The sequence below is a fragment of the Syngnathoides biaculeatus genome, chromosome 8 (genome assembly GCF_019802595.1).
Source record: "Syngnathoides biaculeatus isolate LvHL_M chromosome 8, ASM1980259v1, whole genome shotgun sequence".
Lineage (NCBI taxonomy): Eukaryota > Metazoa > Chordata > Actinopteri > Syngnathiformes > Syngnathidae > Syngnathoides > Syngnathoides biaculeatus.
Genome location: NC_084647.1, coordinates 10754220 through 10781760, shown reverse-complemented (window position 1 = coordinate 10781760; position 27541 = coordinate 10754220). Strand labels below are relative to the sequence as shown.

General features: G+C 42.8%; 4 protein-coding genes across 5 annotated transcripts; all 4 read right to left on the bottom strand.

The window, feature by feature from the left end:
• Positions 1–139: 139 nt before the first annotated feature.
• On the bottom strand, positions 140–26067 carry LOC133504323 (claudin-6-like). The gene is made up of 2 exons (XM_061826459.1): positions 26032–26067; positions 140–800 (listed from the first exon to the last, which is right to left on the bottom strand). Exon 2 carries the CDS (start codon positions 791–793, stop codon positions 158–160), a length of 636 nt encoding a protein of 211 aa, XP_061682443.1. The 5' UTR covers positions 794–800; positions 26032–26067; the 3' UTR covers positions 140–157.
• Positions 2271–3940, bottom strand: LOC133504326 (claudin-4-like). The gene has a single exon (XM_061826462.1). It carries the CDS (start codon positions 3923–3925, stop codon positions 3257–3259), a length of 669 nt encoding a protein of 222 aa, XP_061682446.1. The 5' UTR covers positions 3926–3940; the 3' UTR covers positions 2271–3256.
• On the bottom strand, positions 11450–21568 carry LOC133504327 (claudin-4-like). Of its 2 annotated transcripts, none has more exons than XM_061826464.1 (3): positions 16337–16951; positions 14954–14972; positions 11450–12564 (listed from the first exon to the last, which is right to left on the bottom strand). In XM_061826464.1, the coding sequence occupies exons 1-3, from the start codon at positions 16933–16935 to the stop codon at positions 12157–12159; spliced, it is 1026 nt and encodes a 341-aa protein (XP_061682448.1). In that variant the 5' UTR covers positions 16936–16951; the 3' UTR covers positions 11450–12156. The 2 variants fall into 2 exon arrangements, with proteins under 2 accessions (XP_061682448.1, XP_061682447.1); XM_061826463.1 differs by lacking the exons at positions 11450–12564; positions 14954–14972 and adding exons at positions 20794–21067; positions 21336–21568 and having other exon boundaries at positions 15492–16952.
• On the bottom strand, positions 23463–24354 carry LOC133504324 (claudin-4-like). The gene has a single exon (XM_061826460.1). It carries the CDS (start codon positions 24329–24331, stop codon positions 23708–23710), a length of 624 nt encoding a protein of 207 aa, XP_061682444.1. The 5' UTR covers positions 24332–24354; the 3' UTR covers positions 23463–23707.
• Positions 26068–27541: the final 1474 nt, after the last annotated feature.

Genomic DNA, 27541 nt, shown 5'->3' with positions numbered 1-27541 from the left:
TTTGAAGCACTCCAAAAGACGCTGTATTGAGACTTTCTATCATTCTGATAGTTTTTATAATTGTGATGTAATAGTGGTAGCATTGGAAAATGAATTAAAGCTGGCTAAATAGCTACCAAAGGCCTTTTTACCAAATTCACGGCCCGCCTCGCCTGGTCTAGACGTAGTTCTTGATGGCATAGCTGCAGTTTGTGGGGGCCCTGGCTGGACTGTACCCATCAGAAAGTATTGCGGCGCTGGGTGGCGACCTGCTCCCACACAGGATGCCCCCGCCACAGAGTAGCAATCCCGAAGCGACAAACCCGATATAAATGGCCGCCCCAATCTCCCGCTTGAGTACCTCGGGGACTCGTGGGTTATGGAATTCTCTGATAATGTCAGTGGCCGTCCAGGACACGGCCACCATGGCAGCGAGGCCCGTCACACCGAAGACGAGGCCCGAGCCCAGCACCACTCGGGTCTTTATGCGAGGGTGGCTCAGGCACTTGGTGCACCGGGCGCCCAGGAGGAAGACCAAGAAGCCAATCCATCCCAGGACCAGGCTGATGCAGACCAGACCGCGAGCAGCCTGCAGTTCCGGAGAGAGATCCAGCAGGGCGTCGTAGAGTTTACACTGCATCTGGCCCGTGTATTCGCTGACGCACGTCATCCACAGACCTTCCCAGAACACCTGCATGACCACCAGCCGGGTCCCGACGAAGGCCGTCACCTTCCACATGGGAAGTGCACAGATCAACGTGGTCCCAGCCAGGCCCAGCATGGCCAGGATGATGCCGAGTTCCTGCAGTGCCATGTTGCACCTAAAACCAGAGGTGGTAGAAAGTCACATACACACAGCACTGTACTCGTCTGTACTTGGAGCTAAATGGATAAGGTCATCAATTTAATTTACTCAATAAATTGTCAATGTCACATATTAAATAAAGATTTTACACATTAATCTGTACTGAGGCATTACTGTACATTTCTAATGAGAATTGATGAAATGCTAACATTCTAGCAGTTGGTAAGCTAACATATAGCAAGATGGCACCCATATTTACTGGACATGAACAATTGAATTACTATAGTCTCCGTGACAGATACAAACGACTACAGTATTAAAAGACATTAGGTTTTCTACATGGAAAAGAAGCCGTCCTGGAGTTCTGAGTTCCTTTTGGGTTCAGGGATCAATTACAGGGGAGATTTTTTTCCAAGAACATCCCTCATTATCCTCGCACCAATTAAACACAACTACCGCATCTCCTTTTCGATTATATAGGAATTTAAATATTCAATGTCAGGAAAAAAATGTCATAATATCCATCCATCCATTTTCTTAGCCACATATCCTCACGAGGGTCCCAGGGAGTGTTGGAGCCTATCCCAGCTGTCAATGGGCAGGAGGTGGGGAACACCCTGAACTAGTTGCCAGCCAATTGCTGAGCACATAGAGACAAACAGCCGCGCTCACAATCACACCTAGGGGAAATTTAATGTCCAATTATAATGTTGCATGTTTTTGGGCTGCAGGAGGAAACCGGAGTGCCCGGAGAAAACCCTCGCAGGCACCGGGAGAACATGCAAACTCCACACAGGTGGGGCCGGGATTGGACCTCAGAACTATGAGGCCAACGCTTTCCAGCTGCTCTACCATGCTGCCCTGTCATAATATCGTGATTTAAAAAAAAAAAAAATTTGAGAAAGAGTGTTGCATTATCACGAAAACGTTAAGTCTTCTCTCCTCCCCAAAATAAACCACGTGTTATTGGAAAAAGGAATTTATATGCATTATAATATAACGTCTGTTTTTATTAAAAATGACTATTCATGCGGCAGCACGGTGGCAGCTGGTAAAGCGTTGGCCTCACAGTTCTGAGGTCCCGCGTTCAATTGCAGACCCGCCTGTGTGGAGTTTGCATGTTCTCCCCGTGGCTGCGTGGGTTTTCTCCGGGCACTCCGGTTTCCTCCCGCATCCCAAAAACATGCAAGATTTAATTGGAGACTCTAAATTGTGCCCTGCGATTGGCTGGCAACCAGTTCAGAGTGTACCCCCCTTCCTGCCCATTGACAGCTGTGATAGGCTCCAGCACTCCCCGTAACCCTCGTAAGGATAAGCGGGAAAGAAAATGGATGGATAGATGGATGGATGGATGGATGGATGGATGGATGGATGTATGGACTATTCATGCAGGAATATCAAATTAATGTGATGATTGGTCAAAAACATATTAGAGCTCGTTTACTGATATTTTTATGTTTTTCTTTTTTATTCAGGTGTGCTGGAGGCCGACAAACCGGTTCTCCCGTGGGTGAACTTAACAAACAGCAGCCACAAGAACACGGAGTGCAAATTTATTGTGACAAGAAACACTCATAAACTTTCATGAAATCATGAATACATGCAGTGACTGTTGTCTATTGAGTTGTCTTTTTAAGAATTTCTTTTTTAAGACAGCAAGCATCTTCTTTCAAGTATTTTTCCTCCGTTCTCACAGAGTAATGCAAGGAAATGTCCTAACGCAATTCAACGTCCAACAGCAACAACTGTAACTCGCGGCTCAAACGAGAAAACCTTTCAACTGTCCATCCATCTTAATCTGAAGTTAAATGAGAAAATATTGACTGATTATCCAATAGCCGACACAAAGAGGAGTTAAGTAACAGGAGAAAAATAAGAAACGTCACAGCTGTCTCGTCAGCATCCAACACAGGAATAGTAAGTCATATAGTAAAATGAGACATTGGCATCATTCTGTTTCTCTGCAGCATCCAGTCAGAGAGCAGAGAAAGAAAGAAAATGCTTTTGTCAATTCAATGTCTAACACCCACATTGGCAGAGTGAGAAAATATCAGATCTGTCCAAGCACCTTCTGACACCCAAAAGTGAAAGACGAAAATGATAACCTTTCAAATGTCCATCTCAAGGGGCAAAGCAAAAGGAGGTACACACTTGTTAAGAGTTGCCTTCTGCGATAATCGTAAAAGTACATTCAAGAGAACCATTATGTACTGTTGTTGTTGACTTTCAGAATTAAAGCATGCAGGAAATTGAGAATGATAAAGAGATCAGTGTTGAAGACTGGAAACTGCTGAACAGGAATTTGTTAATGCTAAAGGAGAGAAATTAGACAGTATTTGTTTCAGAATGTTGCACCCTTTCTTTTTCACCCATCTCTATATGCAATATAATATATAAAAAAAAAATCACGCCAGACAGCGAGCATCTTCATTTTCCTTCATTTTTCCCTTCCCAGCATGTACTTGACTAGTCTCAAATGTACGTTTTTGTAGGCGTGTAGGAGCTCATGGAGCTGGGTTTGCTGAACACTCCCGTGGATCTGTTCACCACGTAGTGCACGGAATCCGCCTCGTCCCTCTTGGGGGGGCAGCTGGCGCACAGGAGGGCCCCTCCCAGCAGCAGAAGACCCCCGGCTCCCCAGCCGATGTAGAGAGAAGCCCCCAGCTCCCGCTTCTGTGCGTCCACAACCGTCGGGTTGTAGAAGTTCCTGATGATGATACTGGCGGTCCAGGACACGGGGATGATGCACAGGAAGCCGCTGATGATCAGAAGAACTCCACCGGCCACTGAGGCCCTCGCTTTGGCCCTTTTGTCAGGGATGAAGCTGGTACACTTGCCACTGGCGAAGGCCACCAGAACACCGGCGAGCCCGATGATGATGGAGACCACCACCAGGGCCCGGGCGGCCTGGAGGTCCTGGCTCAGAGCCAGCATGGAATCGTAGACCTTGCACTGACTCTGGCCTGTGCTCTGGACCACGCAGCTCATCCACAGACCCTCCCACATGACCTGCGACGTGACGATGGTGCTGCCGATGAAGGCGGTTACGCGCCACATGGGCGAGCCGCACGCGATCAGCACGCCGATCCAGCCCAAGAGGCCGAGGGCGCAGCCGGCCATCTGCATACCCATGGAGGGCATGACAGTGGTGCAGTGTCACCTCCGAGAGCTCGGTGAGAAGACGATTTCGGGAGGCGATCGGATGCCCGAATGCGGCGCAGACACAAAATGGGAGGCGTGAAAGTCGAGCAAGGATCAGACACCCGCACAAAAGAAGACCTGCCATTCAAGATTCTTTGTCGCTTGTCAAGGGTGTTATTATTCCTCCTCTGCATGAAGGATTGTGTTACTTAGTCCGCTCGACACTCAACAATCAAAGGCAAAGTCAGCGTTCAAGGGCTCGGTGTTTGTAAAATCTCACAAAAGTGTGTATTTTTATCCATTTTGTTGTATCTTTTCAATGGAACAATTCTGAAAACTTAGCTACAACGTAAAGTAGTCAGTGTATAGCTTGTATACCACATTATATTCACTGTGTGTTTCTTTCGGCTTGTCCCTTTTGGGGTCGCCAAAGCGTGTCATCTCAGACGAACGCACTTATATGTTTGGCACAATTTTTACGCCGGATGCCCTTCCTGACGCAACCCTTCTCAGGGAGTGGAGGCCCCAGTGGGATATGAACCCACAACCCCTGGTTTACCAAACCAGTGCTCTAACCACTGAGCTACGGGGCCTCTACCACATTATATTCACTGTCTTCTCAAAATAATTCACCACAGCCCATATTGTCTAAACACCTGGCAACAAACGTTCGTACACTCCAGGTGTACCTGTTTTTTTTCTGCTTAAAGTTTCAGTAAATGAGCTCAAAGATCAAACGGCAATATCCATCCATCTATTTTCAACACCACTTATTCTGGTTAGGCTCATAGGTGCTCGACCCCATCCCAGCTAATATCAGGGAAATGGCAGACTACACCCTGAACTGGTGGCCAGTCAATCGCAGGGCACATATTAACAGATTCACTGAGCGGGAATCGATCCATCGCTGCTTGCACCAAAGTCAGGCGAATGTACCACCACACCGTCAGAGACGGAGAGTCACTGAACTAGTGTTAAGGAAATATAACGATTTATCAGCACCTGTGACAATTTCGAGTCTTTGTTGACCACCCTTCTACATTGTACTTTTACATTTGGAGAAACTAACCAAACAGATCCATCCATTCATTTTATAAGATGCTTATCCTCATGAGGGTCGCGGAGAGTGCTGGAGCCTATCCCAGCTGTCAACAGGCAGGAGGCGGGGTACACCCTGAAATGGTTGCCAGCCAATCGCAGGGCACATAGAAACAAACAGCGTCACTCACAATCACACCTCGGGGCAATTTAGAGTGTCCAATTAATGTTGCGTGTTTTTGGGATGTGGGAGGAAACCGGAGTGCCCGGAGAAAGCCCACGCAGGCACGGGGAGAACATGCAAACTCCACACAGGTGGGGCCGGGATTGAACCCGGGACCTCAGAACTGTGAGGCCAACACTATTCCTGCTGATCCACCATACCGCCCAACTAAACAGATGGAAGCATCAAAAACAAGTTTGCATGTTTAATGCATCCCTTATATACTGGATTTGGTTGCTATTGTCAACAATTTAACGGACCTAATGGAGGTGTATCAATGATAATTTTAACTCGACGCTGAACCTAATGTATGTGTTTTTGCAAATCCAACAACGTTTCTGATCCTTGAATAAGTTTTGTGTATTTGATTTTGTAAACTTTGACAAATTGGAACTTTCGATAGTCTCACCATATTTGCTTTGTAAAACGTTTTGAGTCGCAACGAAATTTATGTGATTTTATTAACATCAATGACAATTTACGGTACTCTTCAACAACCCTTATATAAACTATTTGATTTTGTAAACACAAAACACTATTTACGCTTTAAAAAACCTTACATCGATTTTTCATAAACATCACAATTTTGAGTCTTCAGTGAAACTTACATAATGTGCTTATTTTTCCACAACTTCATAGACAATTTCGAGCAAAAAAAAAACAAAAATAGCGTGTCTGTCTTATTTAGAAAGAAAAAAAAATTGTAATCATGTACTTGAGCAGTACACACAAGTGTGAAGCCCTTTATTAATTGATTTCAGAGGAAAAAAAAATGTACATCCAGTATTATTTTGTTCAACTTTTGATCCATAAAAATGAATTCATGCCGAAAGCGATACTCGAGCTTTCTGCCGACTGTAAACATGATGACGGCAGGCAAAGAAGAATGCAACAGTGAGCGCGGGGTGTGTCCACATGATGAAAGTGGATGTCAATGTGCAATGACATCCAGCTCCAAACATTTCTTCTGTGACGTTTGATGAAGAGGAACAGCTGATTCATACTGGAACATTAAATGTGATTCACATTTTCACGTGAGACGGGAGGAACAAAAAAAAAAAAGAAACCAAAGTCTCCACCAATGTTGAACTTTCAACAGAGCAATTTGTATTTGTTTGTACGGGAGCACGACACATCCTGGTTGACGGTGGGTGATGTAAGACAACAGGGCCTTATCATTTTTTCCTCATTTCGGGGCAGGGTGAATGATACCGATTGGTAAAAACAGTAAATATTGTAAAATGAAAACAAATATGGGCACACGGGATTATTGATTTTGCTTTTAGTTAGCAGGCCACTTCCTGGGTAGTGTTTAATGGGCAGAACCATTTTTGCTCTTCAAAGGTTGGGAAGATTCCATTTTGACTCAAATGGCAAAAGCACTCAATTCATTTCTTGACCACTAGAGTAAATAATTGCGGACAGCTTTTCCGTGGTTCCTTGACTTTTGAGTTGAAGTTGTTCTGTTGCCACTGATTTAGTAAGCTTCAGTAATATTTGTCATTTTGTTAGTGGATGATATTCATTCGTCCATATTCTGTTCTGCTTGTTCTCACAAAGGTCGCGGGTGTAATTTAATATCCCAGCGGGCTTCAGGTGAGAGGTCAGATACACTTTGGAGTGGTGGCCAGCCAATCACAAGGCACATAGAAACAAACAATTTGCCCTCCCATTCACACATATAGGAAATTTGGAGACTTCAATTAAGCGAGGCTAGGATTTCAACCGGGGTCCATGAATTGTAAGGCTGATGTGCTAATCAGTCATCCACCATCCCACTTTGTGGATGATATGGCTCAGGTTATTATTATACTGTTTTTCAACATGCATTGCTGCAGTGTTTGTGTTCACAGACACATGCATTGCTTAAAGTGTTATAATACCACCAAATAGATGCTATTTGTTTGCTTGACAATGCCATTTTGCGTTGTGTGTTAGCATTAATGTTAGTGTGTTAGCAGACATTCAAAAGGATGCGTTCATTTTTTGTTTGACAGTAAACTTCAACTTGCCATCATAAAAAAAAACAGACTGAAGAATCTCGTTAAGCCAATGTCAGTGAATACAGTTCAATGCTACATCCATACGTGCAACTTAAAAATCTACTATGCAAAGCAAAAGCCATTTATCAACAGCACCCAGAAACGCTGCCAGATTCACTGGGCTCGAGCTCATACAAGATGCAATATGCAAAGAGGAAATGTTTTGTGTGGTCGGACGACACCATATTTCAAATTTGTAGGGGAAATCTCTGAGACAAAGAGCGAAAGAACCATTTGAAGTGTGATGGACACAAGGTTCAAAACCCAGCATCTGTGATCGTATGGAGCTTTGATGTGTAACTTACACATCTGTGGAGGCACCATTACTGCTGAACGGTATAGAGCTTGTGCACCCATGTCACCAAAATCAAGTGACTGGCCATATTGCCGGTCAAACGAAGCATTGTTCAATACTAAGTCCGTTGAGATGAAATGATAATATGTCTTATAGCACGACGCCCAGAGTTTTGTCTGATAAACATTTAGAAGGTGATAATAAACGAAGATACGTGGAAAAATGAGAGACATTTGGCATAGAGGACCCAAATTTAATCCCGAAGTTGATGTTTTCGCCGATAAGAAATTGGACTGCTTCTGCTTATCTTAGACAACTGGCTACACACATGTATCCGGTGAGTAAATCGTTGAGATTTACACGGGAGAGTTTGAAAGCATAGAAAAGTCTGGACGCATACAAATACTTCGTTGCTAAATCTGTTCTCAATCAGGAATAAATCCCACATAGTGATGGACCCACTCAGATGTTTTCAATACAAATACCAATATTTAAATAAATGACCTCTGGTTTTACACAAACCCACATTCATTAACTTCTTCTTTTTCTTTCGGCTTGTCCCGTTAGGGGTCGCCACAGCGTGTCATCTTTTTCCATCTAAGCCTATCTCGTGCGTCCTCCTCTCTAACACCCACTGTCCTCATGTCCTCCCTCACAACATCCATCAACCTTTTCTTTGGTCTTCCTCTCGCTCTTTTGCCTGGCAGCTCCATCCTCAGCACCCTTCCACCAACATACTCACTCGCTCACCTCTGAACACGTCCAAACCATCGAAGTCTGCTCCCTCTCCCCTTGTCTACAAAACATCCAACTTTGGCTGTTCCTCTATTGATCTTATTTCTAATCCTATCCAACCTATTCACACCAAGCAAGAACCTCAGCATCTTCATTTCTGCTACCTCAAGTTCTGCTTCCTGTTGTTTCTTCAGGGTCACCGTCTCTAATCCATACACAATGGCTGGCCTCACCACTTCTTTAAAAACTTTGGCCTTCATCCTGGCAGATACTCTTCTGTCGCATAGAACACCAGAAACCTTCTGCCAGCTGTTCCACCCCACTTGGACCCGTTTCTTCACTTCCTTACCACATTCTCCATTGCTCTGTATTGTTGACCCCATGTATTTGAAGTCGTCCACCTTCACTATCTCTTCTCCCTGGAGCCCCCCCCCATTCACACACATATATTCTGTCAGCCTATACCGCAAACAGGAAGGGGCTCAGCACGGAACCCTGATCCAGTTCCACCTCCACCTTAAATTCTTCTGTCACACCTACAGCACATCTCACCGCTGTTCTGGTGCCCTCATACATGTCCTGTACTATTCTAACAGTTCTCTGCCACACCAGACTTGCGCATGCAGTACCACAGTTCCTCTCTTGGAACTTTGGCATAGGCTTTCTCTAGATCTACAAAGATACAATGTAGCTCCTTCTGAACTTCTCTGTACTTTTCCACGAGCATCCTCAAGGCAAATAGCGCATCTGGGTACTCTTTCTAGACATGAAACCATACTGTTGATCGCAGATAGGTACATCTGTCCTTTATCTAGCCTCTACTACGCTTTCCCATAACTTCATTGTGTGGCTCATCATCTTTATTCCTCTGTAGTTTCCACAGTTCTGAACATTGCCTTTGTTCTTAAAAATTGGGACTAGCACAATTTTCCTCCATTCTTCTGGCATCTTCTCTCCCGCTAGTGTTCTATTGAATAAGTTGGTCAAAAACTCCACAGCCACCTCTCCAAATTGCTTCCATACATCCACTGGTATGTCATCAGGACCAACTGTCTTTCCATTTTTCAATCTGTTCAGTGCCTTTCTAACTTCTCCCTTACTAATCAAAGCCACTTCCCAGTCATTCACGCTTGCCTCTTCTATTCTACCTTCTCTCCAATTTTCTTCATTCATTAACTTCTCAAAGTACTCTTTCCATCTACTTAGCACACTACTGGCACCAGTCAACATGTTTCCACTGCTATCCTTAATCACCTTTACTTGCCGCACATCCTTCCCATCTCTATCCCTCTGTCTGGCCAACCTGTAAAGCTCCTTTTCTGCTTTTTTTGTATCCAACCTGGAGTACATGCCATCATATGCCTCTTGTTTAGCCTTCACTACCTCGACCTTACGTCTACGGCGCATCTCAATGTATTCCTTACACCTCTAATCAGTCCTCTCCGTGTCCCACTTCTTCTTTGCTAATCTCTTGACTTCTTGTATTTTGGGGCTCCACCACCAAGTCTCCTTCTCCCCTTTCCTACCAGAAGACACCCCAAGTACTCTCCTGCCTGGCTCTCTGAATACCTGAATACCCACATTCATTAACTATGACTGAAAAAAAAAAGAGGACAGCGAGTTGACTCCTCTGTACACAGAAGCCTATCGGTGCCACACGTAAACCTCTCTGTGACAGATGGTTTATTTTCTTTTTTAAAATATGCATTGTTTTCAAATGAGTCAATTTGGCATTGTAGATATTAAATGGTAATTTAAGATTAAGAATAATTCCTACCTGAAATGAAGTGATCGCTACACAGGTGTGTGTATTTGGTTGGGCACCAGCCATCACGTTTAATTGCCGAAATCCGTCTATCTTTTCAGGTCTTTTCAGCTGGTATTCCATAGAGTGATCTCTTTGAATAGCTGTTTCGTCTGGTGTGACAATCAACAGGACAACAGGTCTCGGGTACTGTAAATATTATCCTCTAGTTCAATATCGAGCAGCTCTGTTTGACCGGCAGTATGGCGCCGTGAAAATGGTGACGTCATGTGCACAAGCTCTATATACAGGTTTTGGGGAAACGTATGATCCCATCCAAGAAATGTCTATTTTGTCATCAGTCCTACTATCAATTCTTCAGTATATCCTCCAACAAAGGTGGAAAAAGAGAGACAAATTATAATAAAGTAAATATAATGGACTACTACCTGATTAGTGTCACGTCATCAAGACTATTTACATTCAGGTGGAGGTCTGGGAGAGAGGTTCATTCTATTCTGACTCAAATGGTAAAAAAACAAAATTGATCATCTACCATAGTGATTAATAGGGTTAAACTCTAATAAGGAAAAAAGATGCCCCTAATAAATAAATGTTTGAGAAAATGGACCATTGCGTGATTAGAGGAATGTTGGAAAATGTAAACACTTGAAGAGTTTTGAAAAAAAAAATAATTCCATCTGGTATCTATCTATCAAATCATTGTTGATAATTATTGTAAGAAATCTTTAACACGAACAATTAACTATTAATGCTGCGATCGGCTCCGGCCCTCCCACCACCCTTGTGAGGATAAGTGGCTCAGAAAATCGATTGATGGATAAGATATCATGAAAGATAACGAGCAATTTTTTTTCTCCTGGAAGAACATTTTAACATGAATTAAAACCCACTAAGCAGTTCTCAGTTTCCCAAAGGTTGGTGACCTTTACTCTCGGTTGTTCTATGAGGAGGATGTCGGCGTGGTGCAACCGGGTCAACTTGTTGAACGTCTGCTGGAAGAACAACACTCATTCCTGCTTTTCCCGTCCTACAACGGTGGTGACCCACTTTAATACTGTATATATAGAAAACCTCGTATTCAAAGAAACCAACTGCTTGTTTATGTCAATAAGTTCGGTCACATGCTGCCTTTGAAGAAATGGTGTCATTCGCAACCTTGCACAATTCCCTTGTCGGTATTAATATTACTGTATATTGCTTAATGTCTGTTCGTATTTTGTACATTTATGTCTACTTCAGGTCCTTGATGTGTATTTTGTTATACTGTACAGCTGTGTCTTTTTTTGTTTTGCTGTGGTACTTCAACTCCAATTACCTGAGACCAAATGTGTTTTTACCAACCTGCCCCCCCCTCCAAAAAGATGATTCTAATTCTGATTCAGATCTCGTGGAAAACGCACATTGACAACATGGTGTCAGTGGAAGTAAATGCTTTATTAAATATCAGTGAAATTGCTTAACAAAACAATTGAAATCATGTAAAAAAAAAACATTTTATACACAAAGCACATTCACAAGACAATATGTGGCTGTACAAATAGCTTCCCAGTCTAATAATTTTTCTTTTGTACTAAATGAATACAAATTGGGGCTCAGTCCTTTTGTGAATATTCTGTCACACAATTTGAATTTCCACACAACCTCACCTAGGCTAAATAGTGGAATTGGAATTGGTTCACGACCTTAACTCATTCCAAGACTAAAAAAAAAGAGAATTAGTCAGTTCCAGCTCCAGAACCAAGTTACATCTGTTTTCACGGCTTTAGTTCAAAAGACATGCAAATCTAAATGTCAACACAGGCCATTATCAAGATTTTGCCAAACCAAAGTGCATAGCAAGATCAGAAACACAACCACTTTTCTTTAAGCTATTACATCCTTCTTTTTTTCAATGTGAATCCTAATGGTGCTATCACTTGTACTTCTTGGGAGCCATAATTTGATTGGAATTAAAACAAATTTAGAGCATAAAACAAAAATATACCAGTATGTGAAATATGTAAGAGAAAGCACAACCAACAGCTAACCGGAGCAAGATTTGTTGGAAAATCGAATTGTCCATGAACAGAGTCATCCGTGAACTGAGGCTCGACTGTTTTTCAAAGTTTGTTTTTCCCGCGCGGTCAGTCCTCAGACGTAGGCTCGGCTGGTGGCTGTGGATCTTGCGCCCGAGTACTTGACCGGGTACTCGGGTCCGTCTTTGGGTGGGCACGAGCTGCACAGGAGGGCCCCGCCTAAGATGAGCAGAGCCGACGTTCCCCAGCCGATGTAGAGGGCAGCACCCAGCTCCCTCCTCTGAGGGTTGGTCAGGATCGGGTTGTAGAAATCCCGGATGATGGTGTTGGCCGACCAGCACACTGGGATCAGCACCAGGACCCCAGCGCAGATGAAGACCACGCCTGCTGCGATCGCCACCTTGGCTTTGGCTATCTTATCCTTCACGAAGTTGGTACACTTTCCCCCGGCTATACCAAGGATGATGCCGAAGCCGGCCACGATGATTGCGATGACCACAAGGGCACGGGCGGCCTGGAGGTCCTGGGGAAGGGCGAGCAGGGAGTCGTAGATCTTGCACTGCATCTGGCCCGTGCTCTGCATGACACAGTTCATCCACAAACCCTCCCAGATCACCTGCGCCGTCACGATGTTGGCACCAATGAATGCGGTCACTTTCCACATGGGAAGGGCGCACACGATGATGGTCCCCAGGAAACCGATGACGGCCAGGATGAAGCCTAGCATCTGGCGGCCCAGCGATACCATGTTTGATCTCTTTGTGTTTGGTTCTTACAGAAGCAGGACGCAGGAGCTGAACAAGTCAGGTAAAGACGTCGAATAAGCACGCCGGAGTGTTCCAGTTGGTTTTAAGGATGCCCAGCCCTACTTGAGGTGGAGTCCAGAAGCCCAAGTCTGAAACCGGCCAGGTACCAATTAACCTGTCTTACCGGATTCCTCACCCAGGACTGACGACAGTTTCGACGAGATGAACATCAGTTCCTCCATGACTTTATGTAAATAAGGCAACATTCTTTTTTTAAACGATGCTCCGACACTTGATTGGTGGCCTCGTCATCTGCTTCCGCTTTTCAAAGTAACAAACCTGGGAGCTTTGATAGTATCGGGCGTAGGTGGGGCATACTTGTTGTTGTGAAAGTTGATTGATGAGTGCATCAGCACAAGCAATTATTTTTGCTTTTAATTAGAAATTCCTTCATTAGCCAACGAGCTAGCATGGTTGCAAAAGTCATATTTTCAAAATTTTGGGAAAACAAAAAGGAGCAATCACATTGGTGTGTTTTTTTTTTTTAAATTGTAATTACTGTAACTGCAAGTTAACAATGACTTTGCCATGTTCAAGAAAATGGCACATTGTTAATGTTGTGCGTCGATTCATAAGAGAAGCACGCCATTACATTTACAACAATAAAGACCCCTCTGTTCAAAAGTGTCGAAACTTGATTTCCGGAAAGTACAAATGCTAAAGGTCCGTAATTTGAGAACCTACGGATTGTATTCAATATATTGATTGAACTATGACTTAATAAACCTAGATATATTTTTTTAAAATAAAGACAGTACTCCCACTGCATGTATATTAGTGGCTTCCTCCAGTTACCTATGCTGTATTCATATTTACAGACATGAAATTGTAAAAGATGCAAGAAACATAAAAAAACAAGACCAAACAAAGAAACATTTTTACACATGTGTTATAGGGATTGAATCTATCATTAAAATGTTTCTTTGTACGCTATACATTTATTGTACATGATTCATTTCAAATTTTCAAACAGCTGTATAAATACATATTTTATACCGCACACATATTTTGACATCATTATCAAGATTTCTCACAGACATTTTGTTCTCACACATTTTCTGAATACTCATCTTCCATTTTGTCAGCTCAAATTGAGGAACAAATGGAATGGTTGCTTCAGCCCAAAATGACTTTTCATAGTTGAGCATGAATCTTTTTTTTTTTTTTTTTTGGTGCATCTTGTTGTCATGACAGACACGTCAGATGAATTTCACATAAATAGATGAAACTAAAATGTTTCCAGGTGTGCTTCTTAGCAAGAGGCTGGAACGCCACGCTCCACCCACTTTTGAAGATAAGCTTGGTCATTTAGCATCGATGATTTATCTAGTGTATATTGTATTCTTCCAACTGGGGGTGATTTTTTTGCGAATTTCCTAGAAGGAATTCACCTTCAGAGTACATACTGTGGAATTCACCCCAAATGGCCGACTTCCCGTTCAATTTCAGGCATGAGTCCTAGAGACCTTTTAGTGAGATTTGCGGGTTTTGGGGCATGCTGAAGCCCTCAAAAGGCAATACATTTATCTGAAGATTAATATTAAATGGTGTGAACCTTAAAGGTCAACTGACACGTAAAACATGATTTTTAGTATGTTTTTAATGAAAAAAAGGCCCGTCCGTTTTTTCACCACACGTCATGATGTTGTCGTATATGGATTTTTGTCTCTTCCGCCATGAAAATCCTCTCGAGGCATTCGTTTTGGAGAAGAAGTAGGAAGTGACGATTTTCCAGACGCCCACACTGTCGGCTTCATGTGATTATTCCAGTTTCACCGGCGGGAAAGTAGCTGTTTTTTCCTGCGCATCAGCCAAAATGCCGTCTCGTTGTATTGCTGGATATTGCTCGAAAACTCGGGTGGATGGATTCACTCTTCAAACCTTTCCAAAAGAGAAAGTAGCCCCGCCGCCCCACCTGCCAGTTACTTCGCCCGGAATTTTGTCCTCCTGAGTACGCTACATACTATCATACATACTGTCGGGGAGTCTGTTGTTAGAAGTGATCCGCATATAATCTAAATACGGCTCGAAACGATATGGTAATATTACTTCACTCGATTGTGAGATGTTCTCTTCTTCGAAAAGAGCTTCCGTGTCAGAAGGGGCGTCGGAAAAATCCGAAAATCTCTGTTGTTCGTCTCCCATAGCAGGTGGTACAGCGTCTTCTCAATGGCGACTGTCCCAGTGTGACATCTGATAATGACGTTACAGGCAATATGTCTGTCACTGGGATGTCGAGTGAGACTTCCGCTACTTTGCGCAGGAATGACACGCTCTCCACTGATTTTTTTTTCGTAGAGACATTGAAGAGAATAATATGATATGTAGTTTTCATAACAGTATGTATTTTAAAATGTATATAGGCATGAATGTTGGGCTCTAATTTAATAGAGGCGTAATGTGAATTTTTCAAAGATTTGGATTTTTGCCTTATCTTGAGTGCCAAAATTTAGATCCACTTCAGTCATGATGACCCACACGATGCACTTTCAACATTTACACTTCATAAAAGCAAACTATCTAGTTATATTCTGTTTCACAATGTTTTATTACATTTTTGCATAAAACTGCTATTTTTTCTTTTACTAAAAATGTCACAAAATTGATTCAGGGTATTTCAAATCATTTCAAATAATAATAAAAAATTATTTAACTCTCTTCAACTCTCAAGTCAGGGTACTACAAGCCCGAAAAGACCTTTATAACTGCCTTGATAAGTGTCACAAAAGTTTTTCAATCAAGTATTTTATTAATGGACTCCAAGCCATTTACACACATTTAACACCATACTGTAGCTACCCTAAAAAATTGAGATAATTACAAAACAGTTCCAAAACTTTGACTTTGTCCATTAGTGCGAATGTGAGTGTTCCTAGACTCACATACAGGGCTTCAACAATCGGGGAATTTTTAAATTTGGAAACAATTCATATGAATTAATGTGTAGAAACCAAACAAACAAGCAAAAGTAGAAGTATGAGCAATGCCGCTGCCATCTTGAAGTCTAACAAAAATGGAGGAATGAAGATGCAATACTGTCCTCGCATGTGGGCAAGGTGAGCGATTTATTTGGCAAAGTTTTCTGCTCGTAACAAAAGTAAATGTTTACAATTATGCTTGAATGTTAACTTACCAATTCACAGTTAATCCCCATTTCAAATATTTCCCAAATCTCCCATCTGAAGTTTCCAAAGAAATTTGGTGAAATAATTTGCTCACAATAATGTGACATTCCAGTCATTGTGCAGTACAGTACATACCATCTTCAGTGTTTATCGTAGTGCAATTTCGAGTGTAACCAAGACAAGAAAGATCCAGACTGCAGTCTCTTTGCGGTCCCAGAGTGGTGTTTAAATGTACTGTCGTGACGAGTAACCGGTTGGCGCTGCGTACGGCTTGGCGGGATAGTACGAACCACTTGGTGTGTAAGGCTGGCTGGAGGGTGGCGTGTAAACTGGGGCATAGGTGGAACCGTTGGCGTAGGGGTACGCCGCTTGGGAGCCGGGGTATCCGTACACGGGCCTCTGGGGCGGGCACGAGGTGGTGAGGATGATCCCGCCGACCAGTAGGATGGCAGTGGACCCCCAGCCGATGTAGATGGCCGCCCCGATCTCCCTCCTCTGCTCGTTGACGGTCAACGGGTTCTGGAAGTCGGTGATAGTGATGGTGGCCGACCAGGTGACCGGGATCAGGACCAGGACCGCGGCCAAGATGAGCAGGCAGCCGCCGATGATCACCACCTGGGCCTTGGAGGTGGCTTTATTCAGGCAGCTGGTGCACTCGGCTCCGATGAATGTGATCATGAAGCCGATGAAGCCGAAGACCAGCGAGATGATGACCAGCGCCCGGGCCGCCTGCAAGTCCGGCGTCAGCCTCATGACCGACTCGTTGAGTCTACACTGCATCTGGCCCGTGCTCTGCATCACGCAGTTCATCCACAGGCCGTCCCACACGATCTGGCCCGTCACGATGTTGGCGCCGATGAAAGAGGTGACCCTCCACATGGGGATGCCGGTGGTCACCGCCACCCCCACCAGCCCGATGAAGCCGATCACCTGACCCGCAGTCTCCTTGCCGATCTTCCCCATGGCCAAGAGGCTGCGTACTCGAGAGCTCGACACTCGGAAGTTGGAAGCTGCTTCTCTCTCGACAACCGGGTTGGGGGGAGGTTCCTCGGTCGCCGTTGTCAGGTGAGTTCTTCTCGTCAAACTGGATTCCCCCCTCCCCTCCTTCTCTTCCACTCACAGGAGTGGCATCCCATTTCAAAAACGTACTTTTCTACGTAAACGTGTTTACAACTCTGGCACACCAAAGCAGAAAATATCCTCTGCTGACAAAAATGATACTTTCTTTTTGTTGAGCTATTTTATTGGCCAGATTTTTCGATTTGTACGTTACAATTTCATGTACAAAATAATGTACAAGTAAAGGCAAAATTTGCTGTTTTCGATGAAACAAAAAAAGTTGTACATTTCTCAGAAATAGGAAATGGATGGATAATAGCTACCATATATGGATGGCTTTATGAAATTCATAAGTAAGATGACCAAAATCAGTCTTTTTGTTCTGGTTTCTTCATAAAAACTGAAAATGAAACCCAAACGCTAGTTGAAACCTGCACTTTGAAACCTTAGCCCAGGCTTGAATTTGCGGATGTAAGCTTCAAACCCAAACTTCAAACTCGAACCCAGTGTTGAAGCTCTAATTTGAAACTCTTCTCCTGGCTTGGAATTCCAAATTTAACCCTTAAATCTGTCTTCAAATCCCACTTGAAAGTCTTTGTCATTACTGGGACTCCGACCTTCGACTGGTTTAGGAGAGGGCTTTCTTTTCCTTTCCATGTTTTACTACTTTGCTAATAATACTAATCAGTACTATGCATGCACACCAAGTTTTCAAAAATGTCTTCCTCATGGAAAGTCATTGTTATAGAAATGCTTGAGAGGGTAAGGCCCTTTGCCTATAGCCAGTGTGACTTTCTGTCAGACATTTTCCATTTGGCTGCAGTCAGAAAAGTGGTCCAATTAATATTGCATGTTTTTTGTATTTTGTGTATGCGTGCCCAGAGAAGACCGACGCAGGCACTGGGAGAACATGCAAACTCCACAACTGGCGGGGGCAGGATCGAACGAGGGACCTCAGAACTGTGAAGCCAATGATTTACCAGATGATCCATCGTGCCGCCGCAGCACAAAAATATTGCGCAAATTTACTGACCACATACTGTATTCACAACAGCAGTTGGTCATGAAACATATCTGAATGCCAGTGGGCATCAGAAAAGTAATCATTTTGCCACTTGCCGTCCATATGTGATAATTATCTTTCGTTTTGGGTGTTACGTGAAAGTAAACTGTAGTTGATGAGAATAAAGAATTGTAGTGCTCATGATTAGAATTTTTTTTAAAGCATTTCTAAGTGACATTTTATACCTGGAAAAAAGCTCTATATTATGGAGTAAAAATTTTTTTGATCAGGTATTTGTCTTACACCAGCTCAAAAATTTTGGTGATTTCTTTTTCAGTTTGAGAAAAAAGTTTTAATTTTCTACCAGAAGGAAGTGATATTTAAATGAATTAAAAAAACACAAAAAAGTTCATTTATTTTTATTAATGTGAACACTAATGTTGTTTAAAACAACTACATTTCATATCTTTTTGAGAAAGTATTTTTCTTTCTTTCTTTTTTGTTTTTATTTTAAAAAACAAGAAATTAATTTTTTGGAATGACATTTTTGAAGTTTTAATTTTTATGACTATAAAGTTGTGTTTCCTGGACAAGTAATATTTTTTTACAATACTGTAATATAGTTTGATATTTTTGAGTAAATTGCATTACATATATATTTTTTGAGAAAAGATTTGTATCTTCTTAAAGAGAAAAAATAATTTTTTTGTACTAGCACTTCAGGTGCAATCTGAAAATATAATTTTTATGAGAACAAATGAATTAAAAAAAATAATGTCTGGATGGATGGATAGTTACTAAATGTTCATTTGTTGTGACCAGTTATAACAAAAATATGCGGTTTATTTACAAAAGAATCACAAATTTTGCACAGGATATATGCAATTTTTAATATTATATAATAATATTAATATATAATATTTTACATTTATATTTCAGTGGTGTCGTTTGGAATCCCCGAATCTCCAAAACTATTACTTTTCAGTAAACCAAAAAAAAATTACATAAAAAGTGTAGTGATTCATATCCAATAGAGTTTCAGAAAGAAAACAGAAAAGGTTTTGCTTCACTAAATAAAAGAGGACGGGACATGGAAAAAAAAAGTGTGAATATGTGAACATTAGTTGGCTTGGGAACACTGTAAATTTTTTGAGTTGCGAGCAGCTGTTTGTTCCACTTTTTGCTTTGTTTAATAAGTCAAAATTTGCTCAGATTCTCTGCTGTTCAAAAACAGTTCAAAAACTTGGGGGAAATGTATGAAAAAAAGGAAGTTAAAAAAAACAACAAACCTTTTTGTCATATGTTAAACTCGTCTGTGTGACCTGACAGTGGAATATTATTCAAATAATATTTTTAGAAAAAGTGATCCCTCGATTGCCTCTAATTTAATTTTCAATTTTTATTTTACAAGTGGATAAAAGCATGACAAAAAAGCCAGATACTCCTGTAAAGACAGGACGGGTGACAAAATAGTCTGTCAATCATTTGTACAGGCACGCATAGACTCATGGGGGACACAGTACCCTTATGCAAAAAGACACTTTAATAGTTTCTTGAAAAGTTTCAGAAGAAGAAGGAATTTGACACCGCTCTACTTCATATCAAGGGAAAACAGAATATATTAAAGTAGTGCCCAATACACGGACAGTAGCGTACTGCTGGCTTTGGAAATAACCATTGCCGCTAACATACCAATGAGTGGTAATGTCGTTGTTCTCACCGGCTACATTCATCCATCCATCCATCCATCCATCCATCCATCCATCCATCCATCCATCCATTTTCATACCAACTTATGCTCACAAGGGTCGCGGGGAGTGCTGGAGCCTATCCCAGCTGTCAACGGGCAGGCGGCGGTGTACACCCTGAACTGGTTGCCAGCCAATCGCAGGGCACATAGAGACAGACAGACAACAGTTGCACTCACAATCACACTTAGGGGCAATTTAGAGTGTCCAACTACTGTTGCATATTTTTGGGATGTGGGAGGACACCGGAGTGCGTGGAGTTAACTCACACAGGCACAGGGAGAACATGCAAACTCCACACAGGCGGGTCCGGGATTGGACCCGGGACCTCAGAACTGTGAGGCCAACGCTTTCCAGCTGTTTCACCGTGCCGCCCAGCTACATTCAAATGGACCTTAAATGTATTAGAAGAGCCAAAGTCACTGATGCACTTTCAGCCATTTATTGAATGACGTTTGAATTCGTTCTCCGAAAAGCTGCAGATAGTTGACGCACATTATGATTGCATTAAAAAAAAAATCTCGAATAGTGAGGACAAGCGGCATGGAAGAGAAGATTTGAATACGTTACGATTTTAGTGAAGGACTCCAAGTCAACTAAGTCGAGGTACTGCTGGAAAACACATTTTCCATTAGACATGGCTTTGGCGCCATCTTGTGGTACCAGAGAATTTCAGAAGAGCACAAAAACAAAGTAGGTGAGTGTTTACTCAAAAACTGAAGCCAAATTCCCCCCAATTGAAATCTGGATCTTAATTTGCAAGTAGCGAACTGCAACCTGGCCAGGCAAAATTTTGCAATGCAGCTATTGACTACCAATTTGAATTCCCATCAACAATGTTTCATACGTACTCCCTCGAAGTAGACGTCGACCTCACCGGTGTGAATTTAGGGATGTAATGAGGGTTCTGGTGGTGTTTCGGTGGGCAGTTCCAGCACAGCAGCCCTCCACCGATCAGCAGCAGTACACCGGCCGCCCAGCCCAAGTACAACGCCGCCCCCAGCTCGTAACGCTGGGCCTGGATGACCAGTGGGTTGTGGAAGTCGGCGATGATGGCGTTGGCCGACCACGAGACGGGAATGAGGCACAGCAGGCCGGATACGAGGAACAGGACCCCGGCCAGGATGCAGGCCCTGGCCTTAGAGGCCTCCCCTTCGATGCAGTTGGTGCACTTCCCGCCCGCAATTGACAGCATCACGCCGCAAATCCCGGTCAGGATGGAGATGATGACCATTGCCCGGGCGGCCTGCAGGTCCCGCGCCAGTGCCAGCATGGAGTCGTAGACCTTTTGTCACAGTTAAAGACCACTTCACTGAGTGTCTGTGCAGATTACGACTCACACAATTTACAGTAATCTGAGTCAAGTGGACTCCTCTGGGTCGGTGATGACGTTTCACCTTTGATCCAAAGTAATGACACGCAATTACCATGACCTGAATAACTGAGAATATACATACATGGAAAAATAAAGCGAATCGGGCAATTATAGCAACAAGGAGACATTCTGTGCGATTTACAGCTAGATCACTGAGCATCTATGACATTCCATCCACCTTGCACTGCATCTGGCCCGTACTCTGCACCACGCAGTTCATCCACAGGCCCTGCCAGATGGTCTGCGCCGTAATGATATTGGCGCCCACGAAGGCCGTCACCTTCCACATGGGCAACGCGCACACCACGATGACCAGGAACCAGCCCACCATGGCCAAGGAGATGCCGATCATCTGGACGCCCTGAGACACCATCTTGCCCGTTAAGGTCGGGTCAGAGAAACAATTCCTGCGCCGCGAACGTCTGCGTATAAAGTTTGTTGTGGGACGAGTGGCAACCGACGACAGAGAGGCGTGTGACGCCAGAATCCTCTTCTCCTATTGGCTTATGTGAGTTTACACACAAACATCAGCCTAGTCACCTTCAGTGGTGCTGACCCGCCACAAATGCTTCAAGGTCAGAAGGTTCACACGTTCTTGTTCTCCAACACAAAGCGTTGGAAAGAAGACTTGAAAATGGGTGTCACAGTGTTTAGCGCAGGGGTTCCAAATATTTTTCCAGGTACCCCCACAAATTCTGATTTCAGACTAAAATGTATATCGGGTGGTCCTTCGAGATCTGAGTTGAATTTGCTGTGTGAAAATGCTCGTAAGTCTAAATTGCATTTCAAACCTTCTTCCCCCACTGAAATGAATAAAAATGCCCATAATCCGCCCCACCCTGTGTTTCTAATAAGACAACAAGCACTGTATGGAGTTTTACTTTTGAAAAAAATGCTATGATTACTTATTTCAATAGAATCTCAAGAAATCAAAAGCTTTTGCCACATTGTGCGCTTCACTACAATTGGCAATGTGGTAACCCTTCTGGTGCGTGTACCTTGGCCCACTGGGGGCAGTATGATAAAAACTTATTTCTATATAGACAGTCACAAGTTACTTCTCAGTCAGCCATAGTCATTCTTTGCAGGAGCAAAAGATACAGTATGCCCATGAATATTATTTATTGTCTACATATTTTGCTCCACTATTCTGTTTCTGTTCAAATATTATGACACCGCAACTCTGATGCACTTCCTTAGACCGTCTATGGTGGTTTCCTAATTAAACAGACTGAAATACCTTTTTGAAACAAACTACTGCCTGTTGTGAAATGAGTTAACTTTGGTTTGTTGCCACGCTCTAGCACTTGTATCTCAAATTCTTGCTCACAAGTCAAAGCAGAATAAATAAATAAAACAAGAGTCTGACAAATGACGACTCACATCGCAGTTGGTTCACGCATATTTCAAGGAACAACTGCATCATGAAGTAATGGTTTTGACCCAGTTTGCTGACAAAGTCACCTCTGTGAGATATGAAAACAATAACATCCTAAGGTTTAAAATTGCCCAAAATTGAACAAAAAGTCAACATTTTTGGCTTGACGCAGCTTTTTGCAGTCAATTCCAGGATTTGTACTTTGACTGAGTCCTAGTCAGGAGTTAGATGACAGGAGTTCAGATTGGAAAGAAACATTTAACTAGCAAGTTTTTTTTGCAACACCGTCTGATGTTTACGTACAGTAACATGAGGAGTGGGCAAGAAAAACCTGCAAGAGCCACTTCATTACTTAATATTTTTGGGTAATTCCTCATTTATTTGCAATTCACCCATTCTGTTTTTTTCTTTTTTGGAACCTTCTTCCTTTGCTATGCTCATATTTTGCAAGTCTTTCTGTAATTCAAAGCCCTGGCTAATACGAGAGTAGTAATTGGTGTCCAGGAACTACAGTATGTTGATATGACACATCCAGTCTGTATGAAGATTATTGTGGGTCAAGGATGAGGTAAGTTTAGCCCAGGTTTTGAATTATGGGTGCTCAATGTAAAATATTTCCCAGTACATGCTTACTAGATGGCGTCCAAGGAATTGTGGATGATATTGAAGTGTGAAAATGCAAGGTACACCCTGGACTGGTCGCCAGCAAATCACAGGGCAGGTTTAGATAATCATATCCATGTACAATCAGTGTCGCTAAACAAATCCTACATGTTGGTTTTGGAATGTGGGAGCTGAAAGACAAAGTTGTGGAAGTAAACCCACACAAACACGGAAAGTATGGAAACATTAGGTTAGAACCCCAAACTCCAACATTGAAGGGAGGCATCCAAACCAATCAGAAGTGCTTTATTTTACAGCAAAAGAACACAATTGACGAGAAGAGATCATCTTCATAAAAACACTATTTACACATGCTGACAATACACAATAAAACAAAACAAATCAACGAAAATGATCGTATAAAAACATGGAAATGAGCTATGAAAAATAAATGTAACGGGTTGAACGTGATGTCTACTTTCCAGTCAAAAAGCAGGTTCTGGTCGTCAGTTGTGGGCCATTAAGCAGGCGCTTGATAAGACAGGAAGCGGTGAAATACTGGTCATCCTTTAGATGTAGTCTTTGGGCGCAGACGCTCTGTTTGCCGAGTACTTGGCGGGATAGTCGTCTTTGGGTGGGCAGTTGGCGCAGAGGAGGGCGCCGCCTATGAGGAGCAGGCCGGAGGCCCCCCAGCCGATGAAGAGGGCAGCCCCAAGCTCCCTCTTCTGGGAGCCCGAAGTCAACGGGTTGTAGAAGTTCGTGATGATGGTGTTGGCAGTCCAGGACACGGGGATGAGGCACAGCACCCCAGCCAGGATGAAGACCACGCCCGACGCCACGCAGATTTTGGCCTTGGCGCCCTCGTCCCGCACGCAGTTTGTGCACTTGCCTCCTGCCAGGCACAGGAGCACCCCCAGCACGCCCAGCAGGATGGAAATGATGACCAGGGCCCGGGCGGCCTGGAGGTCCTGGCTCAAAGCCAGCAGGGAGTCGTAGACCTTGCACTGCATCTGGCCCGTGCTCTGGGTCACACAGGTCATCCAGATCCCCTCCCAGGTGGTCTGCGCCGTCACGATGCTGGTGCCCACGAAAGCCGTCACCTTCCACTGGGGCAGCGCGCACACCACGATGGTCCCGATCCAGCCCAAAATGGCGAGGGCGGCGCCCAGCATCTGCAAACCCGCTGAAACCATGTTGAAAATCCACTTGAAGTTGCTTGTTGGTGTCCGGAGAAATGCTCAAGTGAGGCTGGATGGCCGCTTTTATACACTTAACACACCTGTTGTCTGGAGTACACCCCCCACCCCCCTGGGGCATGTGTCATCATGTCAAGTGACTGTTGCGAGTATAAACGCCACCCTGTGACTCACCTGTAGAAGTTAAATAAAAACCTTCAACCCTTCCTTCTAGAGCAGGGGTGGCAAACTCGTTTATTTATTTATTTTTTTGTGTGGGCTACACTACAGTCGCAGTTGCCCCCAGGGAGTTGCTTACAACGTTGAAACTACATCAATGCGTAATCGTGAGTATATGTAGTGTATGAATTGAAGGATTTGATAGCCACCTTAATTTGAATTTCATGATTGGTTTCACACTCACTACAGTACCGGTAAATTAAGAACATGCAGAAAGAACCGCTCATCTTTTGTGAAAATAGGCAGAATTAATGACCTCCTTTCTGTACATGTGTATCCAAATATTTTGGAAGTGACCTTCTACCTGGGATTTCAGTGGGTAGTAATGTAAACCCGTCTCCGAATACCACCACTATCATCAATATTACTGTACTACTGTACTATATACGAACATGCAATACACCAACACGCAACTGTTGCACGGACGTCATCTGGAGCAGTTTAAAATGAACACATGTCCAATAACATATATAAAAAAAAAAAAAAATCAACAACACACCAGAGATGCTGATTCTGATCTGAAACTAAAACCAGTCTGGCATTTCCTGGCCAGAAAGCCAGAGTACAAGCTGATGAGGAGAACACACACTCACATACACACAGGAAAGCCGAAGCGGAGATCTGAACCAGCAACCCCGGAACTGTGAAGCGCTCAACTGCGACTACGATAATAAATATGGCTTCTGAGAGTTTCGTTAAAAAGTAAGCGGAGCACCTGCAGAAACATACCGTCCAAATCCCAAATTATCAGGGCTGACGTAATGTTATATAAGTTACAAAATTGCCCTTCTAGACATGCTTTAATGTGTCACTTGATGGCAAAGTGTCTTTTGATTTTGTGTATTCTCAACATGTATTGTGGAACCAAGTAAAGGCTCTCCATACACAATCAATATATAGTAACAAAATTGCTCAATTTTATGTTTTATGTTTACGTCAAAAATGATCAATAAAGTAGGATAAAAACACAAAATGTATACGCTACCTTTGACAGGTTTTTGGGGTCACTTAGCTAACTTTTATAATCACATTAATGAAGTCTAGACAGGATTTCTGTTTCTTAAAAAAAAAAAGAAGGAAATTTCCATGTAACTCCAAACTTAACTTTGTAAATATTGACATAGAGTAAAATTGACATTTCCTGTTGTCTAAACTGCTGACAACATAATTCCCAGATTCCAATTGCAAATATTATCATTTGCAATGTTTATATGAAGGAAAAAAATGTTCCAAAAAAACCCGTTCCATCTTTTGTTTTGTTGTCTAAATAAGTGCATATATATGAATGAGCTAAAACTAGAATGCCGCATATTATCAGTTTAGGTGAGGTATTTTGTATTGAACAAACAATTTGATCAAATGTCATATCACATAGGATGTCACATCAACATATTTTTAGCATTTCAGATAACAGCATGTACATATAATGTACATACTGTACATATACAGGATAAGAAACCCAAAAAAATCCATCTGACCTCAGAGTGAGTGGCTCTTAAAGTACGAGCTGTCCACTCCAGTCTTCACGATCCGAGTCGTTTTTCCCGATGATGAAGACGCGCGCAGGCCCAAAGACGAGTGAGTCCGTCCTTACTACGAGTGTGTGGCCAAGTGTGCTGCCAAGGGAATCATATTGTCCCACAAAATGAATGGAGCCAGTGTGCTAGAGTCCCCCCCCCCCCCCAAAAAAAAGAGTGGACTATAATCCCTCTGTTTGATCCATGGGATAATTGGACATATTGAATTCCACAAACCAGGAGGAATGTCCAAAATGAAGAGAGATGCTTTCAAGTCACCGGAGAGAGCTCCGGACACATCTATGTGTTGAGATGTTGAAGGCAGTGGGGGGGCTTAAAAAGTTTCGGAAAGAATGTCTCTGCCCAAAACTGAACAGGAAGTTAACATTTTGGCTTTGAAGAACCTTTTTGACATTTAACCACCAAGCTTTAGTGGCAACACCATCCGATGTTTACGTACAGTACAATGATCACGTTGAGGAGTGGCCAAGAAAATACATGCAAGGACCACTTCATTGCTTCACATTATCTGGTAATACCTCATTTATTTGCAATTCACCTATTCTGTGTTTTTTTTTTTTTTTTTGCTACGCTCATATTTTAACCAGTCTTTCTGTAAAACCACAAGATTGACTTTTTTTCTGAGATTGACAATTGACTTATTTTACATTAATTTATTATTTATACATTATTTATTAAAAGAGAAAAGCATATGATTATTTACTAATTGTCTCCAAAATGCATTTATTTATTTCAATTAACCATCTGCAAATGAGTAGGTCTATCTGCACTTTTTCAAAATCTAATTTGGTTTCTTTCTCTTTGTCGCCAGTATCTATTTATGACAAGCGCAACCGTGAGAATGTGCCGCGGGGAGCAATGAGTGTTGGCGGGTCGGTGCGAGGCGAGCCCAGACTTGACCTGTTCATTTTTTATTAAGGTTAAAGAAGTTCGGCATCCCTTTTATACCAGAACAGTTTGATTATGACACAGTGGTTCTTTTTTTTTTTTTAGCTCCCTTTTTTCTGTGAATTATAATTGAAGTTGATTGAGAATCAGTCATCTTTAGTATTTTCAATTTGCCCACCTTGCTTTAAGCGTTTAGTTGTGTCAACCACTCTCCGACCAACAATTCACATACAACTAAGATCAGAGGCAGTTAAATCGAGTTTAACAACCTGAAAAAGAAAAAGAAAAAGAAAGAAACGGCAATTTTTACAACCTGGAAACCTTCAGATTATATAACTATACAGACAGCGTTTATGTCATGGTGAGGGGAGTGGGAGGAATGTGTTGTGGTTTGGTTGTCATGGTTACATAAAAGATCAGGGACGTGGTGACTTCCTGACCTCCACTACAACTAAGTGACTTCCTGGCCCGGATGGACTTTCAGAGACATGAGTCACGCGGCGTGATGTCGTCACAGTGAGACTGTCATTGAGGGCCCGTCACAGTTTCAGTGTGCAAGTTG

What these genes read in the sequence shown, in the direction of transcription:
- LOC133504323 (XM_061826459.1), bottom strand. Translation starts at nt 793, where the DNA reads ATGGCACTGCAGGAACTCGGCATCATCCTGGCCATGCTGGGCCTGGCT.
- LOC133504326 (XM_061826462.1), bottom strand. Translation starts at nt 3,925, where the DNA reads ATGCCCTCCATGGGTATGCAGATGGCCGGCTGCGCCCTCGGCCTCTTG.
- LOC133504327 (XM_061826463.1), bottom strand. Translation starts at nt 21,530, where the DNA reads ATGGTGTCTCAGGGCGTCCAGATGATCGGCATCTCCTTGGCCATGGTG. An exon ending in CGGGCCAGATGCAGTGCAAG is followed by an intron (nt 21,068 to 21,335) that starts GTGGATGGAATG and finishes CTGTGACAAAAG; the next exon opens with GTCTACGACTCCATGCTGGC. An exon ending in ACTGGTCATCCAGGCCCAGC is followed by an intron (nt 16,953 to 20,793) that starts GTTACGAGCTGG and finishes CGAGCTCTCGAG; the next exon opens with TACGCAGCCTCTTGGCCATG.
- LOC133504324 (XM_061826460.1), bottom strand. Translation starts at nt 24,331, where the DNA reads ATGGTTTCAGCGGGTTTGCAGATGCTGGGCGCCGCCCTCGCCATTTTG.